The following is a 22,989-nucleotide window of genomic DNA, read 5'->3' on the forward strand; positions in this document are numbered from 1 at the left end:
ACAGTTCACTCGTGAGTGTTGCATTTGTGTTCGAAGATTAATATGAGTAATAAAGTTTGTTATTTGCCAAGCCTGCCCGCACCTCAATTAGCTATTCATGCTTTTGTCTCCGCCGAGATGCAGGTCATGGATCTCATTCGTTTCATTGATCACTAGGCAGGTTATTTTTTTGGCAGACAAGCGATAAAATCTTGCACTAGCTAATGCATTTAGGTTCATTGCAGTCACTTCTTAAAAGTGGAAATGCTTCACATATATGAAAGTAGTAGCACTATACTTATCAAATATTAACATTCAATTTACAATAATGGCAATACTAATCCAACTCTTCATAGTTGAGGTTGAAATAATCAACCGTTTATATGAACATTAGTCATTTAGAGTGGTAAGTTACTATGTTTTGTTAAGAGCAAGAGAAGATTAGACTTTGTACAATTAGTTAGTTAGTTGGTTAATTAGAAGTTAGTTATACATAACAGACTACTCTAGTATAAGTACTACAGCTGACCAGTTTTATCAAGAGAATAAGAATTTCTCTTTGCTTTCTTCTTCATACATCTCTTCTTCTCTGAATCATTTACTTCACCCTCATTAATTCTGCATTACTCAACATGGTATCAAAGCCATGAGCTGCTAATTGACAGCTCTCTGTTTTCCGATTATCTTTCCTCTTCTGTTAATTCTGGTTTGATTCAATGTTGTTCGAAATTCGATCAATTGATCGTTTCTTGATATCAATTCTTTAAGATTCTCTCAAATTTTTGACTTCTTCGATATGACGAGTTCTGGAAGCCGAAGTAGTGGTTTGCCAAATGAATCCTCTTCTACGGCTGAGGAGGACTTTGGAGTTGGTGCTGCAGTTGATGCGACTCATCCCTTATTTCTTCCAGTGGCATATCATTGATTTCTTTTCAACTTACAGGGACAGAAAACTACTCTCTATGGTACAGGTCCATGAAAATTGCTCTCTTGGGACGCAATAATCTTGGTATTGTGGATGGAGCTTGGAAGAAAGAGCGATTTCATGAAAAATACTGGTATCAATGGGAGAGGTGTAATGCAATTGTACTTTCTTGGTTGATGAATTCAGTTTCACTAAATCTGGTTAGTGGCATAGCCTATGCTTCAGATGCACACGCAGTATGGACTGAGTTGAAAGAGAGATTTGATAAGGTTGATGGCTCTCGTTCGTTCAACCTTCACAGAGAAATTGCTACGTTGGTTCAAGGCGCTTCTTCAATCTCTGTGTATTTCTCAAAACTAAAGGATCTTTGGAATGAAGTTGAAGCATTGGTTCCATTACCTAGTTGTAATTGCAATAAGTCAAAGCATTTCTTGGATCATGTGCAAAGGCAAAAGTTGTACCAATTTTTGATGGGGTTAAATGATTCTTACATTCAAGCAAGAAGTCAAATCTTACTCATGACTCCTTTGCCGACTATAAATCAAGCTTACTCAATGTTGATGAGTGATGAAAGCCAAAAGGGCTTGACTACTACCTCAGGAATTCTTGGAACCTCTCCTGCAATGCCTACTGGAAATTATGAGGCCACAACACTGTACAATTCTAGGCCTAACAATGTCCAAAAATTCAAGAAACAATATACTATACAGTGTGATTTCTGTAAAATGAAAGGGCATACTAAAGACAATTGCTACAAGATTGTAGGGTACATAATGATAGGTTCAAAAAGAAGGCTGGAGGGTTCAATGTTGGTACTGGTGCATCTCAAGGATTCATTCCTGGTTCTCATTAAGGTTTGAAGATTGGTACATATCAAGCTCATGCTAGTATTGATACTCAGGGCATAATGGAGTCAAAAGATGTTGTCTGTGATCCAGTTCACCCATATTCTTCAGCTGTACTTCCTAACAGTTAAATGCAGGTGCCTTTCTTCTTTATAAGAGATAAATATGATCAGATTGTAACTATGCTGAACAACATGCCTCATGCCACTCCTATTGCCAACACAGCAGGTATGAATACCATTTTAGGTTCTGTAAACCATCAAAAAGAGTGGATAATTGATACAGGAGCTACCAACCATATGGTAGAAGATCCTGATCTTCTCACTAGCCTCACCAAACTAGACTCTAACAAGTCCAAAAAGGTGTTTTTACCTACTAGTGATGCAGCTTATGTCACTCATGTGGCACAAGTATGATTACTGCAGAGTATAATATTAATAATGCTCTATATATACCTCAGTTTAAATTTAATCTTCTCTCTATATCCAAGGTAACATATATATATATATATATATATATATATAGTGGCATTTTCCCCTGACTTTTGCATATTTCAGGATCTCTTCAATGGGAAGGTGAAGGGGATTGGTAGACAAGAGCATGGCCTATACCTGTTGCCTTCTTTCAGTATCAAATCAGTACATGCTGCAAATTCTTGTTCCTTAAAATCTAAAGATAGTCTAGTTGATGTCAATCTTTGGCACATAAGACTTGGTCATAGTTCATTCAAAGTATTAAACAAGTTGTTTGATGTTCCTTTGGACAAATGTAACTCAAACATTAGAAGTTGTTCCATTTGTCCTTGCGCTAAACAAGTTAGAACTTTATTTCCTACTAGTAGTGGTATTAAAAGTAATGCTTGTTTTGACATGCTACATCTTGATGTATGGGGACCTTACAAAACTGCTACGTATAATGGAAACAAATATTTTCTAACTATTATTGATGATTTCTCTAGGATGACTTAGCTATTCTTGCTTAAAATAAAATCTGATGTATGTGTTCATCTAAAGCAGTTTATAGCTTATGTTAAAAGACAGTTTAACAAATGTGTTAAAGTTATTAGGAGTGATAATGGTACAGAGTTTATAAACTCAGTATGTGACTCTGTGTTTAAGTCCAAAGGTATCATTCATCAGACTTCATGTGCTTATAACCCTCAGCAAAATGGTGTTGCTGAGAGGAAGCACAAACACATTTTAGAAGTCTGCAGAGCAATCAGACTTCAAGGTTATATACCCTTGAAATTTTGGGGCCATTGTGTCCTAGCTGCTGCATATCTTATTAATAGGATGCCTACACCTGTCCTTAAAGATAAATCTCCATTTGAAATTTTATATGGTAGAAAACCATCTCTAGAACATCTCAGAGTATTAGGATGCTTAGTATTTGCTAAAAATGTTCATGAAACTGACAAGCTCAAAGCTAGAGCTATAAAAGCCATTCATATGGGATATTTTCCAACCCAAAAGGGCTATATACTTTATGATCTTGCTCATGATGTTTTCTTTGTTAACAAAGATGTTGAATTTAGAGAGACTATTTTTCCTTTTCAAGAGATCACCACCAAATCAACACCTTTCTTGGATGCATTCTCTAATAATTTGTTAGCAGTTGAATCAAGTCAGTTCATATCTAGTGAGCAGCCACCTGAACAAGTTCCTGGACTTGATGTATCTATGACTGTTGATGTCACACAAACTACTACAACTAGCTCTACTCATCCACAACCTTTCACTGAACAGAGAAGATCAACTAGATCCAAGGCACCACCTCTGTGGTTAAAAGACTTTATTACAGCTAAGAAATCTACTACAACTCCTACTTATGGTCTGTCAAATTACATAAGTTATGATCATCTATCAACCAACTATCAAGCATTTATTGCTAGCAATTCAGTAGAGGTGGAACCTACTTCATATGCTGATACTATTAAAGATCCCAGATAGGTTGAGGCTATGAAGGCAGAAATAAGTTCTTTAGAAGACAATCAAACTTGGAAAGTTGTAAGCTTACCTGAAGAAAAGAAGCCTATAGGCTGTAAATGGGTGTATAGAATAAAGTACAAGGATACAAGAGCCATAGAAAGGTTCAAGACAAGGCTTGTGGCCAAAGGTTATAGCCAGCAAGAGGGAATTGACTACCAGGAAACTTTCTCTCCTGTAGTCAAAATGGTTACTATTAGATCAGTATTGACACTTGCATCCATTAGACATTGGCACATCTATCAAATGGATGTATACAATGCCTTCTTACAAGGTGATCTTCCAGATGAGATATACATGGAATTACCCCAAGGATTTCAAAGCCAGGGGGAGAAAATACCAGTGTACAGGCTTCTTAAATCCTTGTATGGCCTAAAATAGGCACCAAGAAAGTGGAACTCAAAGATTTTGGAAGCTATTGTGCATCTTGGCTTTGTTCAATCTCAATATGATCACTCATTATTTACAAGAAAGGTTGGAAATGATCTAATCATCATACTGGTTTATGTAGATGATATGCTAGTTACTGGAAGTAGTTTACAACTGATCAAAGACACTAAAGCTGCCCTGCATAAGATTTTCAAAATTAAAGACCTTTGGGAATTAAAATACTTCTTAGGCGTTGAATTTGCAAGATCAAAAGAGGGAATTTTGATACATCAAAGGAAATACACTTTGGAATTAATATTGAATTGAGATTGGGAGCAACAAAACCAGTAGCTACTCCTCTTGAGGTAAATGTCAAGTTAACTACAAAAGAACTTGATGATCATATAGGTGATTCTAGCAAGGGGGCGAATGATTCACTAATAGATATTGGAACTTACCAAAGAATCATTGAAAAACTACTATACTTGACCCTAACCAGACCTGATATAGCATTTAGTGTGCAGACACTAAGTCAATTCCTACATCATCCTAAAAAGTCACATCTAGAAGCTGCTATGAGGATAGTCAGGTATGTGAAAAATCAACCTGGGCAAGGTATACTACTGTCAAGCAATAGTTAAGAACAAGTCTCAGCCTGCTGTGATGCTGATTGGGCAGCTTGTCCAAACTCAAGAAAGTCAGTGACTAGTTTTTTGGTTAAATTAGGAGACTCGTTAATCTCTTGGAAATCAAAGAAACAAAGTACTGTTTCTAGAAGCTCAGCAGAAGCTGAGTATAGAAGTATTGCTTCTACCACTGCTGATCTAGTATGGATACTTGTCCTATTTGGAGAACTTGGACTTCAGTTGACACTACCAGTTCAAGTGTATACGGATAGTAAATCAGCTATGCAGATAGCTGCAAGTCAAGTGTTCCACGAAAGGACTAAACATATCGAAATTGATTGTCACTTTGTGAGGAAAAAAATACAAAAGGGCATAATCAAGACACAATACATTTGCACAAGATATCAACAAGTAGACCTGCTAACTAAAGGATTATACAAAGTTCAACATGATCATCTATGTTCCAAGCTTGGATTGTTCAACATGTTTGCACCTCCTAAGCTTGAGGGAGAGTGTTAAGAGTAAGAGAAGATTAGAATTTGTACAATTAGTTAGTTAGTTGGTTAAAAGTTAGTTATAAGTTAGTTATACATAACAGACTACTCTAGTATAAGTACTACAACTGACCAGTTTTATCAAGAGAATAAGAATTTCTCTTTGCTTTCTTCTTCATACATCTCTTCTTCTCTGAATCATTTACTTCACCCTCATTAATTCTGCATTACTCAACATGTTTAAGCATATGTTGTAACTCAACATACTCTTATCTGCTTAGGAATAAGTATACCTCACATCTCAACTGGCTTTAAGACACATCGACATGGATTTCAGACAGATTATCGTCAACAAATAATCCTGTACCTCGAAACAAGGTAATTATATTTTTGTTGTTTTGCATTTGTGTTAGTGAACTTCAATAATTTCAAGTTCATAATTTTTATTATTGTTGTTGTCTATATTAGGAAGCGGAAATGGATGAGAAACATGAAAGAACAACAACAGAAAAGAACGATTGAGTAGTTAAGGAACAAGTTATACCACAAAGTCGTATGTGATGGAATTCCTCTGATGTCCTTGAACTGGGATGATATGAATCATCTGCACAATGATTGTAATATGCATGAAGTTACTAGAAAGAAACTCGCAAGCATCTACAATAAAATTGTAAAGGAATGTGCTTGTCTTCTCAAGCCTTTTGAAGGTCGAAGGTTTTAGTAAGGACTGTGATTCTAGCATTATCGAGTGCAGTAATGTCATATGGAAGTCTAACCGTCATGTAAGTTAGTACGTTTTACAATATTGGGGTTATGCTTTTACTCTATACATTCCTAATTTGTTGTCTTTCACAGCTCCATTGTAGTGATGAAAGATTTCTAAATGAAGGGCTGGAATATTATGAAATCTGGAAAGAGATTTTTGCAGCTGAAATTGCCAAGGCCATAGGTCTTCCTATGTTGAAAGAAGCAAGTAGCTTAATTTGTCTGTGTTCAAGTTGCCATTTTCCAACGTCAACGTCGTCAATTTTAAATGGTGGGACGCCAGCTGATACTAGTGTTGTGAAGAAGCGAAGGAAGTTCAAGGTTGCATTTGTTGAAAGTCTTGTGAACCTTATGATAAAGTATGATGTTCCTATGAAATATTTCCCTAAGTTCAGAGAGTATGTTTTAGAAATAATTTAGATATCTTTCACGAATTGTTTGAAATGGAGGAAGAGATTCAACTTTTGATTGTCCAGGATTATATGGAAAAGAACCGGTTGGTGATTTATCAAAAGGAATGGCTGAATCTGGTCACTCTTTCTGCTGAGGTACTTTGATTGTATAATTAATTAGTATCGATCATTCCAGCTGATACTTCCATTGGAGTATTACTTTAATATGGAGCCATAGACTACCAAAGTAGTTTTAGATGAGGACAATACCATGTCTGTTTACACTTCAACTCAATTCCCCGAGTATACGCATAATGTGATTGCTTCTTGTTTTGGTGTTCCTGAACATAATATCCGTGTGATAACAACAAGGGCTGGAGGTGGCTTCGGTGTGAAGAAGATAATAAATATGCCCATGAGTACCTATTAACAAATGATGGGGAGCCTCAGAGTAATTGATAAAGTTGTTGTCATGTGACCAGGAGGTCACAGATCCAAGCCTTAGAAACAACCTCTGTCAGAAATGCAAAATAAGGCTACGTACAATATGTTAAGTCCTTAGTTTTGATGAATGACAAATTGTATGTTGGGGACCTATTTCTTGGAGGTTGTGTGATGACAAAGCTGCTACTACTTAGGGAACAGGTTGGGCTTACCTGTCACTATCACAGTCAACCTCACAGATGGACAAAAGTACAAAAGTTGGTGAAAAACTGCTGCTACTTTTTTGTCTCAACCAATGACATTCTTCCTAGATTTTCTTGTGTCATACATATACTGCTCATATTCTCCAACAAGAAAACCAAGCTTCTATATACTTACAATATCTCTCTCTCTCTCGAAGCTCTTGGATTAAATACTCATTTTGGCGACAGGGAACTGATAGCTCATCAAGTTGTATTTTACTTTCTTGTTGTATTTGAGTCTTTGTATTATGATCTTAAACGTTGCCTACATCTGTTTGTTTGATTATCAGTAGGTGTTGTGGTGTAAACCTTATTTATTTGCAATCATTTACAGTTAGGTGCTTCTCAAGCTAGAGTTAACTTGTTATTCCATTTAGAGTTAGCTAGTGTGTAGGTGCAGTAGAGTTACTTGCATCTTCCTTGTAATAGAGTTATTACTAGGAGAGAAGGATTAGAAGTTTAATCCTTGAAGTCTGGAGTTTGTATTCAAGTTAGTTGAATATAGTGGAGCTTAGAAATCCTAGAAGCGGGTGGTAGTTTTTCTCCCTTGATCAAGGAGTTTCCACGTAAAATTTCTGTGTCTGCTATTTACTTTCTCAGGCACTTTATTATTAAGTTTCTCCTAGTTTTTGTTGTTTTAGTCTATCTGGGAATAGGTCTTAAGTTAAGAAGCAACCCACTACAACTCTTCATTTGGTATCAGAGTAAGGTCTTCCTAAAAAAGCTAATACCTTAGAAGGATCATGAGAATGACTGCTCCTCCCAATCTTGAAGAGGTCAGTCAACCACTAGACTACCCAAGTTCAATGGAGAATATTATGGATGGTGGAAGATAAGAATGCATGATTTTATCATGGATGAAGATTCAGAATTGTGGGACATCATTAAGGATGGTCCTTTTGTTCCCACAAGGGCAGTGAAAGTTGGTAATGTGACCTCTAAAGTTCCTAAGACCAAGAAGAAATTTGATGATATAGACAGGAAGAAGAATGAAAAAAATTACAAGGCCAAGAAGTTGCTTGTATGTGGTATTGGTCTTGATAAGTACAACAGGATCTCTGCCTGTGAAACTGGTAAAGAGATCTAGGATTGTCTTCAGACAACCCATGAGGGAACTAGACAGGTGAAAGCGTCCAAGGTGGATATGCTGACAAACCAATATGAGACATTCACTATGAGACAGGAAAAGTCCATTCAGGAGATACACACCAGGTTCTCAGTTATAACAAATGAGCTTCACTATTTGGGAGAGGATTCCGACCCACTAAACAAGTCCGCATAGTTTTGAGTATCCTTCCCAAGAAGTGGGAAAGCAAGGTTAATGCAATCACTGAAGCTAGAAATCTGAAAACAATGACCATGGATGAGCTCATTGGCAATGAGATATTGAAAAATCTTGGGAAGTCAAAGGTTGAGCCCAAGGTGGAGAAGAACTTGGTCCTAAAGGCCACTAAAGAAACTACCAGTGCTGAAGATGAGGAGACAACTTATATTTCCAAACAGGTTCTCAAGGCTTAGATAAAATCAGGAGCTCTACCTAGAAGAGGAGAGTACAATAAGCACTTCAATGAAGGAAAGGCAAGTAACACTTGTCACAAATGGGGAAATCTAGGTCACTACATTAAAGATTGCCCACTACAAGGAATATGCTAAGCAAGCTGTTGGTAACTAAAAAGGAAAGGACCAGATCCCTATAAAGTATAGCAAAAAAACTAAAGCTGGCAAGGTTGTTAATCAAGTGTTGGCAGCCTGTTGGAGTGACTCAACAAGCAACTCAGATGATTCAGAGCAAGGATAAGATGTCTCTATAATGGTGATAGAAGATGAGGTACAAGTCTTTGATCTACTTTTGCTCTGATGGCAGATACTTAAGCATAATTCAAAAGGAAAGGGTGAAGGAAGCATCATACATTTTGAGTTGGAAGAAGAATTGTCTGAGGCTAAGACTAATGTGACTGCTTCACTTGAAAGAAACTCAGAACTTAAGAGGAACTGGTCTGGGTGAAGACTGAGCTTGAGAAATCTCTCAAGTGGAATACATCTTCACAAGCTCTAACTACCCTCACCAGCCAAGGATCCAGTAACAGGAAAGGATTAGGATACTACAGTCAATGTGGTACCTTCAACTTCTCCATCAAGTATGCAAATAGTAAGGACAATATCTTGTGCATCCACTGTGGAAAAAATGGTTATACAAGAGAAATGTCTCCATCCAAAGCAGCTGCTCAGAGAGGTATGAGAAACCTTGCTGCATTAAAAAGAAAAAAAAGAAAGATTACCTAGCTGGACAAGGAAAAAGTTGATCTTTCCTCTGTTACCATATTAGGAGCTCAAACTAAAATGGTTCCCAAGACTAACAACTGATTGATGATGTAGGGAAAAGCAAGAGGAAGCAACCAACATAGGGATGTTGACGATGGTTGCTCAAAGCATATGACTGAAGGCTTAAAGATCACCTCTTGTTGTAGGCCTATGAAATAGGCAATGTCTCCTTGGTGATGGATTTAAAAAATTTAAGTGTGTTGATGTTGGTGGTGCTGTGCACTTGGTTGACCAATATATTCTTACAGTTCTGGAGGGCATATCTTGGTAGATCTTTGAAGAAAGTTGGTGGGGAACTGGTTGAGTCAAACTAGAAGGGGTGGAGATGATGAGATCCAATTGAATATTGGCTACCTTCTTAATCCTCCATACATGGCTATGATTTGGTGAGCAGGTATCCTAGTTAGATAATGTCCTCTATGTGTAATTCAGTCTTATATCTTCTGTAAATATACACCTATGGAAAAGAGGAGAAGATATAAAAAGGAGGAGGTAAGACAATATAAATTGGTTGGGTTCAAAGATCATGAAGGGACTAGGTCCCAGTTCCAAGACAACAAAGACCTCAAGAACACCAGAGACTTCTGACAAGGGAACTGGTCCTTCTAAAAAGGCTTCTGCATCTATTGGAAAATAAAAAGGTTTGAATAGGGAGGCAAGACAAGAAATCCTTAAGGCTCAAGAGGTTTTAAAGAGGAGAGTGTTTGATCCCACTGTGGCCGAGTTTCCTGGGATGAAAGAACTGATTGACTAGGTAAAGTTTCAAAATAGGGAGCATCTATATGAGGGACTTGTTCCTCTTTTACATGAACAAAAAGTGACAATGTCTTATCACAACCTGATGTTATTTGAAGATGGAACATACTTGACTTCTCAAGTGAATGGAGTAAATATTGCCATGGATGAGGAGGTATTTTCTGAGATCCAGGTGCACCCACAGAAGGAATCAGGACACTAAAAGAGGAACAGGGCTCTGTGAAGTTTTTGGATGTCTGTGAAAGGCTTGATGGCATGAACATCAAGAATGTAACAAAAAGACACTAAAAAGTGAACACCATCTACTTTTTGAGTTGGTAAACAAAGCCCTCCTTCCTGGATCTAAAAAAACCCCACTGTGATTGGTCCTGACTTATTTTTCATGGAAGTTGTGTCCAAGTACAAGAAAGTCAATTTGCCTGCTATTGTAGTTGAACACATGAACATTGTGATGAACACTAAGGATGGCAAACATGGTTTAGCCTATGAGTTCTGGCTAAACAAGATCTTTGCCTACTTTAGTGTTGTATATGGAAAATGGAAGACTAGTTCTATAAAACAGGTGGTCATACCTTAGAGAATAATAAGTGTATTCTAAGAGGGGGGAGTGGAAAATATAAGTCTATTATTTTAGAGTTGGTGGATGTTCAGAACAAGTTGAGGGAAGAGCTGGATTCCATGACAACCCTTGTGGCCCATAAAGATGCTGAGATTGTTACATTAAAGGTAATATTTGTAAAACAAAGAGAAGAGGGAACTAGTTTAGGTGGGAAGTTGAATGATGAAAATTATGTCCTATAGGAAAGGGTGAAGAAATTGGTAGCTAGAGTTGAAGTCTTGACTGAGAAGAATGAAGAATTTTCACAACAGATTATGAAGGCTCATACTGCTGAGAGTGAGAGGATGACCATACTCCTCCGATAGTTATCTCATGCTTCTGTTCCTTCTTCCTAAATCCTTCCCAACCTAGTCCCTACTCCTTTCCCCTCTTAGCCTTAACTTTTAAAGCTATGTCAAAATCTGTCCTTTTAAGTTTCATTATCTTCGGATTGTAACTAGCACATTTATTATTATGTTTTTATGGTCAATGTTTTTGAATTATGTTTGATACTACCTTACTTGATCAATGAATGAATTATTTTTGTGCTATCACTTCTCTTATTTTTGTCTAATATTTCTTACTCATGTAAGTGTAGCCTCAATGGAGATGAATTAACATGTATGCTTATCTATACTTATTTTACTGCTTAACTGCTTTGATGATACAAAGGGGGGAAAGTTGAGGTGTAACTGGGCATAGTATGGGAGAAATGAGGTTAAGAGGGAACAAGAATAGTGAATGGTGGATGAAGACAGGGGTTGTCACACTCAGGGGGAACTTTATGAGCTTGTAGATAGGGGAAATAAGGTGAAGGAAGCTTAGGGGTATCAGTGATAGGGGAACAGGCAGAGATGAAGACTTGAGGGCGTGTGTTACTGAGTCCTATTGTGTATGCTGTGTATTGTGTGGATGCTGAAAGATGTTGAAGACCTGCATGGGTTTGTCATCATCAAAAAGGGAGAAATTATTAAGTACTTAGTTTTGATGAATGACAAATTGTAGGGACCTTTTTCCTGGAGATTGTATGATGGCAAAGCTACTACTTCTTAGGGGACAGGTTGGACTTACCTGTCACTATCCTAGTCAACCTCACAGATGGGCGAAAGTGCAAAAGTTGGTGAGAAGCTGCTGCCACCTTTTTGTCTCAACCAATGGCATTCCTCCTAGGTTTTCTTGTGTCATAGATATACTGCTCATCTTCTCCAACAAGTAAATCAAGCTTTCATATACTTACAACATATCTCTCTCTCTTGAATCTCTTGGATTAAAGACTCAGTTTTGCAACAGGAAACTGATATCTCATCACGTTGTATTTACTTTCTTGTTGTATTTGAGTCTTTATATTATGATCTTAAACGTTTCCTACTTCTATTTGTTTGATTATTAGTAGGTGTTGTGGTGTAAACCTCATTTCTTTGTAATTATCTAGAGTTAGGTGATTCTCAAGCTAGAGTTAACTTGTTATTCCAGTTTGAGTTAGCTGGTATGTGGGTGCAGTAGAGTTACTGTACATCTTCCTTGTAATAGAGTTATTACTAGGAGAAAAGGATTAGAAGTTTAATCCTTGAAGTATGGATTCTGTATTCAAGTTGCTTGAATATGGTGGAGCTTATAAATCTTGGAGGCAGGTCGTGGTTTTTCTACCTTGAGCAAGGAGTTTCCACGTAAAATTTGTCTGTCTGCTATTTACTTTCTCCATGCACTTTATTATTAGGTTTCTCCTAGTTCTTGCTGTATGGGAATAGCTCCCAAGTTGAGGAGCAACCCACTACAACTCTTCCCAATAGAGCCTTGTGATCGGGCCCTTCCCAGATCCTAAGCATAGCGGGTCTTTAGCGCACCGGTCTACCTTTTTTTAGTACCTATTAAACAAATGAAAAAAAAACTGAAATTTTAGAAAAGTTTTGAAACACTAACAATTGTTTTTGATCTAGTACTATTGTGTAAACTTAGAAGGGGAACCTTGGAGCAATAGAAAAGTTGTATTCGTGTGACTTATAGATAATGGATTCGAGCCATAAAATTAGCCACTGATGTTTGCATTAGCATACACTGCCTACATCACACCCCGTGGAGTGAGGTTCTTTCTCAGACCCTACGTGAACACAGAATCCTTCGTGCATAGGTTTCCTTTGTTTTTCCTTTAATATTTTGTTAAAAGGATAAAAGAAAGATTCAATAGAAAAAAGACCATTTTTCTTGCACGTAATGGCAAGTCCATTTGTTAAAGATTATAGATTGCTATCTATTCAGAATGCACATATTCTATTTTGAGAGTTTCAGGTTTCCACAGACTGTGCACTTGTAGCTTATGACACCCTGTCAGGATATACATCAGTAGAAATATCGACATAGTAATAACAGGAGGAAGATACCCTCTGAAAGTAACATATAGTGTCAGATTCAAGTCAAATAAAAAGATCACAACCTTATATGCTGATATCTACTAACTGTAGGAATATCAGATGATAAAACCCCTGTTGTATCATCTCATGTAATTGCAACACTCAAGAAATACAATTGGGGCACCTTTTCTTTTGATATAAAGAATTGCAAAATGAACCTTACCAATAAATCAACTGTACGAGCACATCCTAGGATCTTATATTCAGACACTATAATAGAACACATAGTAAGTGTACCGGAAATGGACGTGAACTCTGTCATTAGCCGAAATATTCATACTTATGAAAGACTTAAACTATGAGGATAGTGTAGGCGAATCAGGAGAACATGCCTTGCCTAGTATCATGGATCATGTTGCCACACCCTCCAGGTTCGTCGATGGAAGAAAGATAGCTGATCAATTTAAGTGGAAAAATAGGTGGAAAAAAGAGGCATTTCTCTATTGCCAATCATTCATGAAGTTACGAAACATGCAACACCAGTAAAAGTAAGAATTCTGAAGGAGGGCTATGGAAAAAGTTTAAATAGCAGATCACGTATGCTCTTAGTTTAATCAAGAGAAGTTGGAACGAAGAGCTTGTGGAGAAGGTGAGAATCATACAAATAGACACCTTAAGCTTAGTGCAAACTGTATATACTGCTTAAAACACTAAGTTTGAATCAATCTGTGAGAATCAACTTTGATGTACTATTCGGGTTGAAAGATTGACCCCTATGAAGGAAAAGCTTCAAGAACAAAGTGGTTCTGTCGATTGGAGAACATTGATTTGCGAGGTTTTTCTTCTTTCTGTATGCTACTTTGTAACACTTATAATGAAATGGTTAAAATGAGTTACACATGTGTAACTCAAAGACTATTTGTTACGCGTCATTTTATATATGTCAAATACTTTGAAGGTTCAAAATTTTAAACCCCCTTTATTCCGCTGGCCTCTGTCTTTGCAGGCAGAAACTTAGCTAATAGATTCACAAGTATATGCTTATTTTGTTCTAGATTCAGTTTTGGGGCATAGAAAATCTTTTTTGTACTGCTTAAGGTCTAAATCAATTCGTTTCTGATCTTCACTCATGAATCTTTTCCTTTTTAGTAATTTGCAGTTTAAAATTTCAGACTTGAGATTCATATTTGACGAATCAAGTTTTAAGATCAATATAATCAAATTTTAATCTTTCAAAAGCACTGAACAGCTGATCCTATGAGAGGTTAGTTCTTGAAAATCATCAATCCAAGCACTCATTAGGAAAATGGGTTTTCTTTTAGAGGAGATGATAATTTTTTTAATTCAAGAATTCTTACCTCGAATTTTTCTTTCTCTTTCTCCATATCCGAGTCTACAATAGCCATGAATGCAGTCTCATCTACATCTTCATCATTGGATTCTTCAGAGCATGAGCTCCAAGAATCCATCATGGCATGAATGCAGTCTCATCTATATCTTTATCATCATATTCTTCAGAGCGTGAGCCCCAAGCAGCCGTTATGGCACATTCTTTCTTTTCCTTTTTCTTTGCGTTCTCCTTGATTTCTTTTTCAACACTTTCTTTCTTCCTCTCAATTTATCACAGTGAACACTCCTTGATCATGTGATCAGTCTTGTCATGTTTGTAGCATCCATCCTGTGATTGTTCATTGAACCGCTTCTTGCTACTTGCTCCTTCTTGTCAGATCTTTTTCTCTTTCTGAAGAGCTTCTTGAAATTTTTGGCTAGAAAAATTACTTGTGTTCCATCTAGTTCAGATTCTTCACCGTCAGATGCTTTCAATGCTAGTGATTTTTCCTTATTGAATTTGACCTTTTTGAGATCTTTCATGTTTATTTCATAGGTTTTTAGGTTCCTAACTAATTCAAGGGTCATATTGGTGAGAACCATGGATTCCCATGACTGTGACTTTCACATCCCATTTGGCCTTTGGTAGAATTCTTAGAACTTTCTCAACCTGTTCCTCAGTGAGAACTTTTTCCAAGGATGACAACTCATTAACTAATGATGTTAGTCTAGTGATTATTTTCTACAATTACTCATTTTTCTTCATCTTGATGGCTTCATATTCAGTGAAGAATAATGCAATCCTAAATTTTCTCACTTGATTAGTCCCTTCATGAGCATTCACTTAGGCATCCCAAATTTGTTTGGCTTTTGGCAGTGATGCAATTTGACACCCTATTGTACTCATCTGGACCTAGTACACACACAAGGATGTTCTTAACCTTTGAATTTTTCTTGAGTCCAACAAGGTCTTCTGGAGTGAACTCACTTTTTGCTTTCATCACTTGCTATCCATACTGTTTTCATGAAAATTATTGGTCTATCAATAACTCTATCCCACAATTCATAGTTCTCACCTTGAATAAACATTTCCAATCGATCTTTCCACCGAATGAGATTCATTGAAAAGAGGAGGTCAATTTGTTAACTATTATTCACTGTGTCCAATAGGCGGTGCAAAGTTTATCTTGATCTTATTTTAAGTGTTAGCCTTTGCAAGATAATACACTCTGATACCAATTGATAGTCTGCACGACCTGGAGTTTAGATACTTTTACTTAACAGTTTCCTGTATATGAAACAAGTATCTTAAAATGTTCCAATAAGTAGTAAAATAATAAGTAAAAATAAAATATTTTTATGTAAAAAACACTCGGGTCACAAAAGGTGTAAAATATCACAACTTTTACTTCTACAGGATTTAGCCCAAATTTCACTAAATCATAGTGAACCTTTCAACAAAAGATTACAATCCTATGTAACCTAAGGATTATAAACTCTAATTCCTGAGGAACTCAAAAACCTTCAAAGACATGTAATCCCAAGTCTTTAAGTTTCCCAAAATTGAAGCCAATAATCCAAAATCAGCTTATAACTTACTAAACTAAGATTACATCAACTTTACAGCTCGATAACAAAATCCTAAGAAACTTTAGATAACTCTATACTAGGACCTGGTTCATCGATGTGTTCCTTTAGTATTCAAGTAGCACATTGCCGAGTCAACTTGTTAATTGCCTTTTTATTTATATGAGTGCATACGAAATTTGGGCGACTTTAACACCCCAAATTTTTTGATGCTTACAAAGTACTTGAAATGAGCCTTCAAGACCGCAATATCAAAGATAAAACACCTAAGGTTGGGTTTGAATGGGTTGGGGGTGTTTTTAGTCTTAGAAAGAAACTTTGCATCGCAAAATAGGGGCTCCACAGTAGGTCTACGCTGCGAATACCCTCGCGATGGGATATTGCCTCAAGTCCGTGCTGGGGCCTATATCGTAAACCTCCAATATCACACCAGTGGTTGCACCGTGAACCTCCTGGTTCGCGATGGGGTTGCGCTGCCAACCCTCTCCCCATGCATTAAAATTTGTCTATTTTTAGTATATTTTAGGAGCATGAGGGTCTTTTGACACTCCTAAGTCGTTCCCAATCTTTTATGTACGTGATTAGGGTCTTAAAATGATTTTTCATCCAAGTAATCCCCTAATTATCATTCTAATAGCTAGAGAGGTGAAAACTACCTAGAGTTTGAGGGGTTTAAGCTCCAAAGGTCAAATTAATCTACGTTTTCTCCATTTCTAAGGTATGTAGAACTATCCTAACTCTCGTGGGTATAAGTATGATGTTTTAATAAGTTTTAAACTGTATATGTATGTTTATATCATGGGTTTGAAATTGTTTGAAGAGCATGCATTATGAATCTCATTTTATGAAGAAATTTTATATTTACTATGGGTTTTCCCATAAACTTGAGTTATAGTCATGTGCATTTATGTTATGAGTTTTGTGATGTGATTTAAGAGCATGATTTATGAAATTCTCTCTCATGATGAAATCTATGGTCTTAACATGTTATGGGTTGATCAAATAGATGATTAACAACTTGAGTTTAAATGCTTTACTATAATTTATGAATTGATATTATTTTATGATCCAATGAGAGAGCGTTTTCTTGTTTTCTAAATGCTCTTTGTGTTAAATGAAAGAATTGCATGTGATTGATGAAAGAGATGACCACCCTATGTTGAAGTCTTGAAAGGAGAGTGTTTTGCATAGGTTTTCATGTGGTTTTGAAATAAGAACTCTTTTATGATGTGTAAATATTTTGGTGGTTATTAACGTGCTTTTGAATAAAAAGGGCTATGGACATGATTTGATATAATATGGCTTACAAGTCTAGGTATGGCGACACCTATTATGAAATGCCCTTAACATAAAAGACATGAATGTTTATAAGCATGAACTATGATTTTTTAAAGGACCAAAATTAGGCTTAAAGAGAGTCAGATGGTTACCCAAAGAAGGCATTAAGTGAAAGGGCTCATTGCTAGATATTAAGTTTTACCGACTCGGGAGATATAATTGGCTCAGTCCTGATATGTGAATGGCCAATGTATACTTGCCCCCGACACTGGTATACTAAAATAGTATGTATGTCCCTTTTCCTTACATTAAACTTAGATTAGTGGGGTTGGTCGATGAGTAAATAGCGGATTCCATATAACCTATGGGATTTTAGAATCTAAGGTGTACCATCTAGCTCAGAATTAAATCAAAGATACGAGTTCATGTTTTATAAGAATGACTTGAAGCTCTTTAAGTTTGCCCATGTGTGTTGAATTATATTATGTTAAGTTGATTTTCATAATGCTCTTGATTTTTCTGTTTAAAATATATGTTATTTTTTGTTAGTTTTGCATATTAGTATATTTCAAGTATTGACCGTCCTCGTGGCGACTGCATTGTCTCATAATGTAGGTTCTAAGGCACAATACGGTGGTCTAGCTCAATAATAGATTACTCTCAGATATTCAGAATTGGTGAACCTTCCTTACTTCAAAAAGCATTTTATCCATATATTGTTTCTTTTCATTTTTATGGTCCGGCCGGGGGCCTTGTTGATGTGGTGTGAATTTATAGCACTTTTGACACTTAAAACTATGAAAATATGCATAATTCTTAAGTTGTTTTGTTAGTTATGATGCGTTTTGGGTATGCTTTACGTGAAATTAGGTTTTGGATGCTAAGTTCAAGAAAAAGATGAAAAATGAGGTTTTTGTCTACTTAAGCATTTTTGGGCGTATGTGGCACTTACCAGGTGTATGTGACCAAAGCATGTAGCAGAACTTGAAGTCCAGAGGCTTGGTTGTAGGAATTTGAAGATTCTGAAACTTACCTGGGTTCACTTGTGGACGGTATATAGTACTTGCTGACTGTAAGTGGCTAAGGTAAGTGCCAGAATTCAAGATCCACAGAGTGCAAAAATGCAAGAAAATTTCCTAGCACTTATTTGGGTCCATTTGTGGACCGTAAGTAGTACTTACATTCCATAAGTTGCCAGACTAAGTGGTGACTGACTCTGTTTTTCCTTTTTGGTTTGGACTTTGAGTTTTAGGGTTTCCTCATGTACTATAAATACTCTTTATGTGTTTTTTGGTTAGGGTTACGAACTTTGATATTATTTTACAACCTTTAACATATTGTGATCTTTGGAATTCTTTTATTGGAGATTTTGGTGGATAATTCAATTTTTGACTTAGGGTTTTGATCATTGATTATAGTGATACTACTTTAATGCTTTCAATTATGAAATACATTGGTTATTTCACAAGAATGATTGGCTAAAACCCTTAGCTAGGGTTGTGGGAACCTTGGCAGCTTGATGAAGTAGGTGAAGCATAAAGATGTTCTAAATTGGTACCCATGCATGTATTGTATTATCTTTAGTTTAATAGTTGTCTCAGCAGTTACAAACTTAAGATGCCGCCTAGATATTTCTATTCACTCCAAAAGGGGATTAAGGACTAGGAAAAGATATTAACAGCTGTAATTTGGGAGTTAATCACCGAGATAAGCTTACTAGTACTATTTTCTTAAGATAGTTAGCTTCTATCTAATAACTTCAGTCCCACAAGGTGATAGTTAACTGGGATCTAGGATAAGGGTTAGTAATGCCACATCCAGGGACTCAAAAAGTAAAGGGTGAAATCCATCAGTGAGTCCATAAAACAGTTGATGGTGCATTACTTGTTAGATTCTGCATGCAAGGTACTGGGTTGGTTCAGTTGAGCATGATAATTTACGAATTCGAGATGTCGGGGGAACACAACCCTAGTGTTCGTCTCCTATTGATATTCAATCCAAGTCTGCATTCTGTTACTTACAGTTACTTGATACTACTAAACCCCCTATTTACTTTCTGTACTTACCCATTGATTCCAATAAAAGAAAGATACGATACCTGTAGTCTTTGTGGGTATGACCTCTACCTAATTGGGTTACTATATGACTACGACCGCTTTATCCTCATACTAGAGGTGTATTTTGGGTGTGGATCAACATTTTGGTGCCGTTGTGTAACGCCCCGAGTTTGTACCCCGGACGCTACACGATGCTTATGACCTCGATGACCACAAGCTAACCCATGTCTGATATCTGTTGTAAGCCCTGAATAAAAATACTATAATAAATGTAAAAAATAGTCTAAAATGCCATAAGGTTCAAACATCTAAAATACTACTAAAAATATCAAACTGAAATAATAATTTGTAAAATTGAACACTATCTGAAAACTAGTCTGAAATGCCTCTAATCTGAAACTGTCTGAAAGTGAAGTTGATGGGACAATTCCCCAACTAACTCTATCTACTGAAATACTAGGTCTACTGATAAAATAAAATAAAATAATATTCTTGAATGATAAGGACTCACTGCTAAATCTACTACTGGCTGAATCTGGATCTGTCTATGCGTGATCGGGAACCTGAGCGTCCAAACCTCTGATATAAGACATCATAGCGCAAAGAAAGAGTATGCGTCAGTATGTGGAATGTACTGGCATGCTAGATGGGGTAAGGCTAAATGCAAGGGTTCATATACGTTAATAATAACTGAATGAATGATACAGAGTAAGTGAATATGAGATTACATGGATAATCTGTAACTGTTGTAAATACTGAGTATGCAATACTGTGCATATATGACTTACTTTATTGACTGTAACCGACTGAGTTCTAATGAGTTCTATAAAAGACTGAATTCTATTGATCGTGACATGACTAATACTATTCTGTAACTGACACTGGCTCTAGGTAAACAACTAAATTGTCGGGTATTAAATAGCCCCAGGACTTAATAGCATGAAAGTAAAGCATAGCATAATCTTGAAAACAGAATAATGGCTACTTGATCACAATCCACTCATTGAGATATTTTAGCAGACACTTGTAATGCATTTACTCATACATGAATGGAGAATACATGCTATCATGTTATAATGGCACTATTTCATTCACATAGGCATTTTATCAAATACATGGGGAGCATGCTTAGATCATACAATAATCAACACATATAGTTATAATGGCTACACAAATCAACTTGAAAATTGAAGGGTTTATCCTAAAGATCATGTGATTCAACACATAAAATTGTTAATTTCATAAAAGCTTGTAATTTAATCATGAAATAAAACCCAATAATAACATGAACATGAATTCAATTCAATTCAAGCATGAAAGTTCATAATTCAACAATCTTGTAGTTTGAAAATGGATTCGTGGACTCTATGGGTGAAAGGAACCCATAGATGAACACCTAACATACCTTGGATTGCCAATTCTTGAAGACTCTTGAAGGAATTTTTAGGTTTGTTCTTGATTTCTTGAAGCTAGGGTTTGTTTTCTTGAGAGAGAATGCCTTTTTGATTTGGGGAAAACTATTAAACAATGAGTTCAAAACATTTTTAGGGCTAAAATATCACACCTAGGTGGATTAAAATTATGGGAAAGGACCAATTTAACCCTGGATGAAACTTTGGATTTTTGTCAAAAATTTTCAAAATTACCCCTGGCGTGACATGGCGTTATCGCGCCATCTCACTGGAAATTGAAATCTGAGAATTTTTCCTATGGCACGACACGACATAATCGCGGTCCCTTACTGAAACTGGGACATCGGCGTGACGCATTAGGATCGCGACAGAACATTAGAAAATGATAATTGGGATTTTTCTTGGTGGCGGGATGTGGTGGTATCGTGGAGCTTCACTGGAAATTGCAAAATGCCATTTGGCCTGGCTCCACGATGCATCAGAGTGCTAGTTGGCACACTGTTTCACTAAATTGGCCATAACTCTTCGCCCGATTATCAAATTTAGGCAAATTTTATATTATTGGAAAGCTAATTGAATTTCCTACACAATGTCAGGATCTAAACTGGAAAATACTGAGTATTTTAAATTTTTTTATATTGGATAACTCATGAACTGAGAGTTAAGTTAATCTTAAGAAATATGAGGTATTAAAATATCTCCCCCTTGGGAACATTAATCCTCTAATGAGACTGATTAAGCTGAGAAACACTGATATAGTGAGTTTACACACTGAACATGTATATCTGATGCATGGAATACATGACTGAAGCTACTGATAAGCTAATTTTTATACTGAACATGCATATCTGATGCATGAGTACATGATTGAACTAATTGATGAATGCATGACTGAATATGCAACGGTAATGGATATAAAGTTTATAACTGTAATTGAACATGGGACTGAGTAAAGTTAAGGAAGACTGTTACCTTAAGATGAATCTGAATTTGTGGAGAAAAGGTGAGGATACTTGGACTGCATATCTGCTTCTGCTTCCCAAGTAGATCCCTTAACGGACTGATTTCACCAAGGAACTATGACTAAGGAAACTTTTTGTTCCTTAGTCTGGGAATCTAATGATTGAGGATCTGAATGGGAACCTCTTCGAAAGAGAGATCATTTTGATTATCTATGCCTTATAAGGGAACTATGACTGCTGGGTCACCAATGCATTTCTTTAGCAAGGTGACATGGAATACTAGATGTACTGAAGCTAGATCTAAAGGCAACTCAAGCTTATAAGCTACCTTTCCAAAATGATTGAGAATTCTATAAGGATTGACATATCGAGGATAGAGCTTTTCTTTCTTTCCAAACCTCTTTACTCCCTTCATGAGAGAGATTTTCAAGAATACAAAATTGCCAATCTCAAACTCGAGATCATTTACTGAACACACATAAACGGGGAACATGAGAACATAACTAAGCCTGAAATGTGTTACATGAACTAAACTGAGCCTCTGAATACATGGCTTACGATTGAGATTGGAACTTAAGGGTCAACTTATGAGTACCACTACTCTAAACTGGATTTATTATATGAAGAAAAAATAGAAGGTTTAGGACATGAAAGCTTGGGGGTTATAGTGCATCTCCCCCTTGGGACATTATGTCCCCCGAGAATATGGATTTGGCTGAGATACTGAGGAAAAGATGAGACAATGCACAAGGAACCTACAAACTGTATCATGACTGAATATCTGGGATCTGAAACAAAAGGCATGATACATGAACTGGACTAAACTCATAACTACCAGGATGCTCCATCCTAGAACGGTCATATTCATGAGACTTTGGATAGGACGATTAGATAGAAAGATAGGAAATCATACGAAATAGGAAATCATACGAACTTGTCCGCCTGACTGGTAAACTAAATTGGTGGCTTTACGAACTAACTCATACTGAAAACTTATACCCAACTGGAGCATTTCTTTGAAACTCTTTCTATAAAGTTCTAATGACTTTAGAGAGCAAGGAATCTTGGCATGAGCTGAATAAAATATCTGAATATGAAATCATATCTTGGTTAAAATTCTACAATATAAGGCAAGGCCTACGAAACATCATCTAAGATAGAGTTACTAAACTATAAATTTTTGAGCTTAGTCATATTCCTAGAATAATCTCTCAACTATACTCTCAATCTTAGTATGATGCTTCACCCGACACTATTAAAAACATTCATATGGA

The 22,989-nt window shown here is 36.4% G+C and overlaps 1 protein-coding gene across 1 annotated transcript; it reads left to right on the top strand.

The window, feature by feature from the left end:
- The first annotated feature begins 775 nt into the window (after positions 1 to 775).
- LOC107846212 lies at positions 776 to 3,698 on the top strand. The gene is made up of 5 exons (XM_016690657.1): positions 776 to 851; positions 923 to 1,758; positions 1,887 to 2,159; positions 2,307 to 2,480; positions 2,766 to 3,698. Exons 1-5 carry the CDS (start codon positions 776 to 778, stop codon positions 3,696 to 3,698), a joined length of 2,292 nt encoding a protein of 763 aa, XP_016546143.1.
- Positions 3,699 to 22,989: the final 19,291 nt, after the last annotated feature.

Source organism: Capsicum annuum, chromosome 11 (genome assembly GCF_002878395.1).
Source record: "Capsicum annuum cultivar UCD-10X-F1 chromosome 11, UCD10Xv1.1, whole genome shotgun sequence".
Lineage (NCBI taxonomy): Eukaryota > Viridiplantae > Streptophyta > Magnoliopsida > Solanales > Solanaceae > Capsicum > Capsicum annuum.

What these genes read in the sequence shown, in the direction of transcription:
- LOC107846212 (XM_016690657.1), top strand. Translation starts at nt 776, where the DNA reads ATGACGAGTTCTGGAAGCCGAAGTAGTGGTTTGCCAAATGAATCCTCT. An exon ending in TGAGGAGGACTTTGGAGTTG is followed by an intron (nt 852 to 922) that starts GTGCTGCAGTTG and finishes TTCAACTTACAG; the next exon opens with GGACAGAAAACTACTCTCTA. An exon ending in TTGGTCATAGTTCATTCAAA is followed by an intron (nt 2,481 to 2,765) that starts GTATTAAACAAG and finishes CATCTAAAGCAG; the next exon opens with TTTATAGCTTATGTTAAAAG.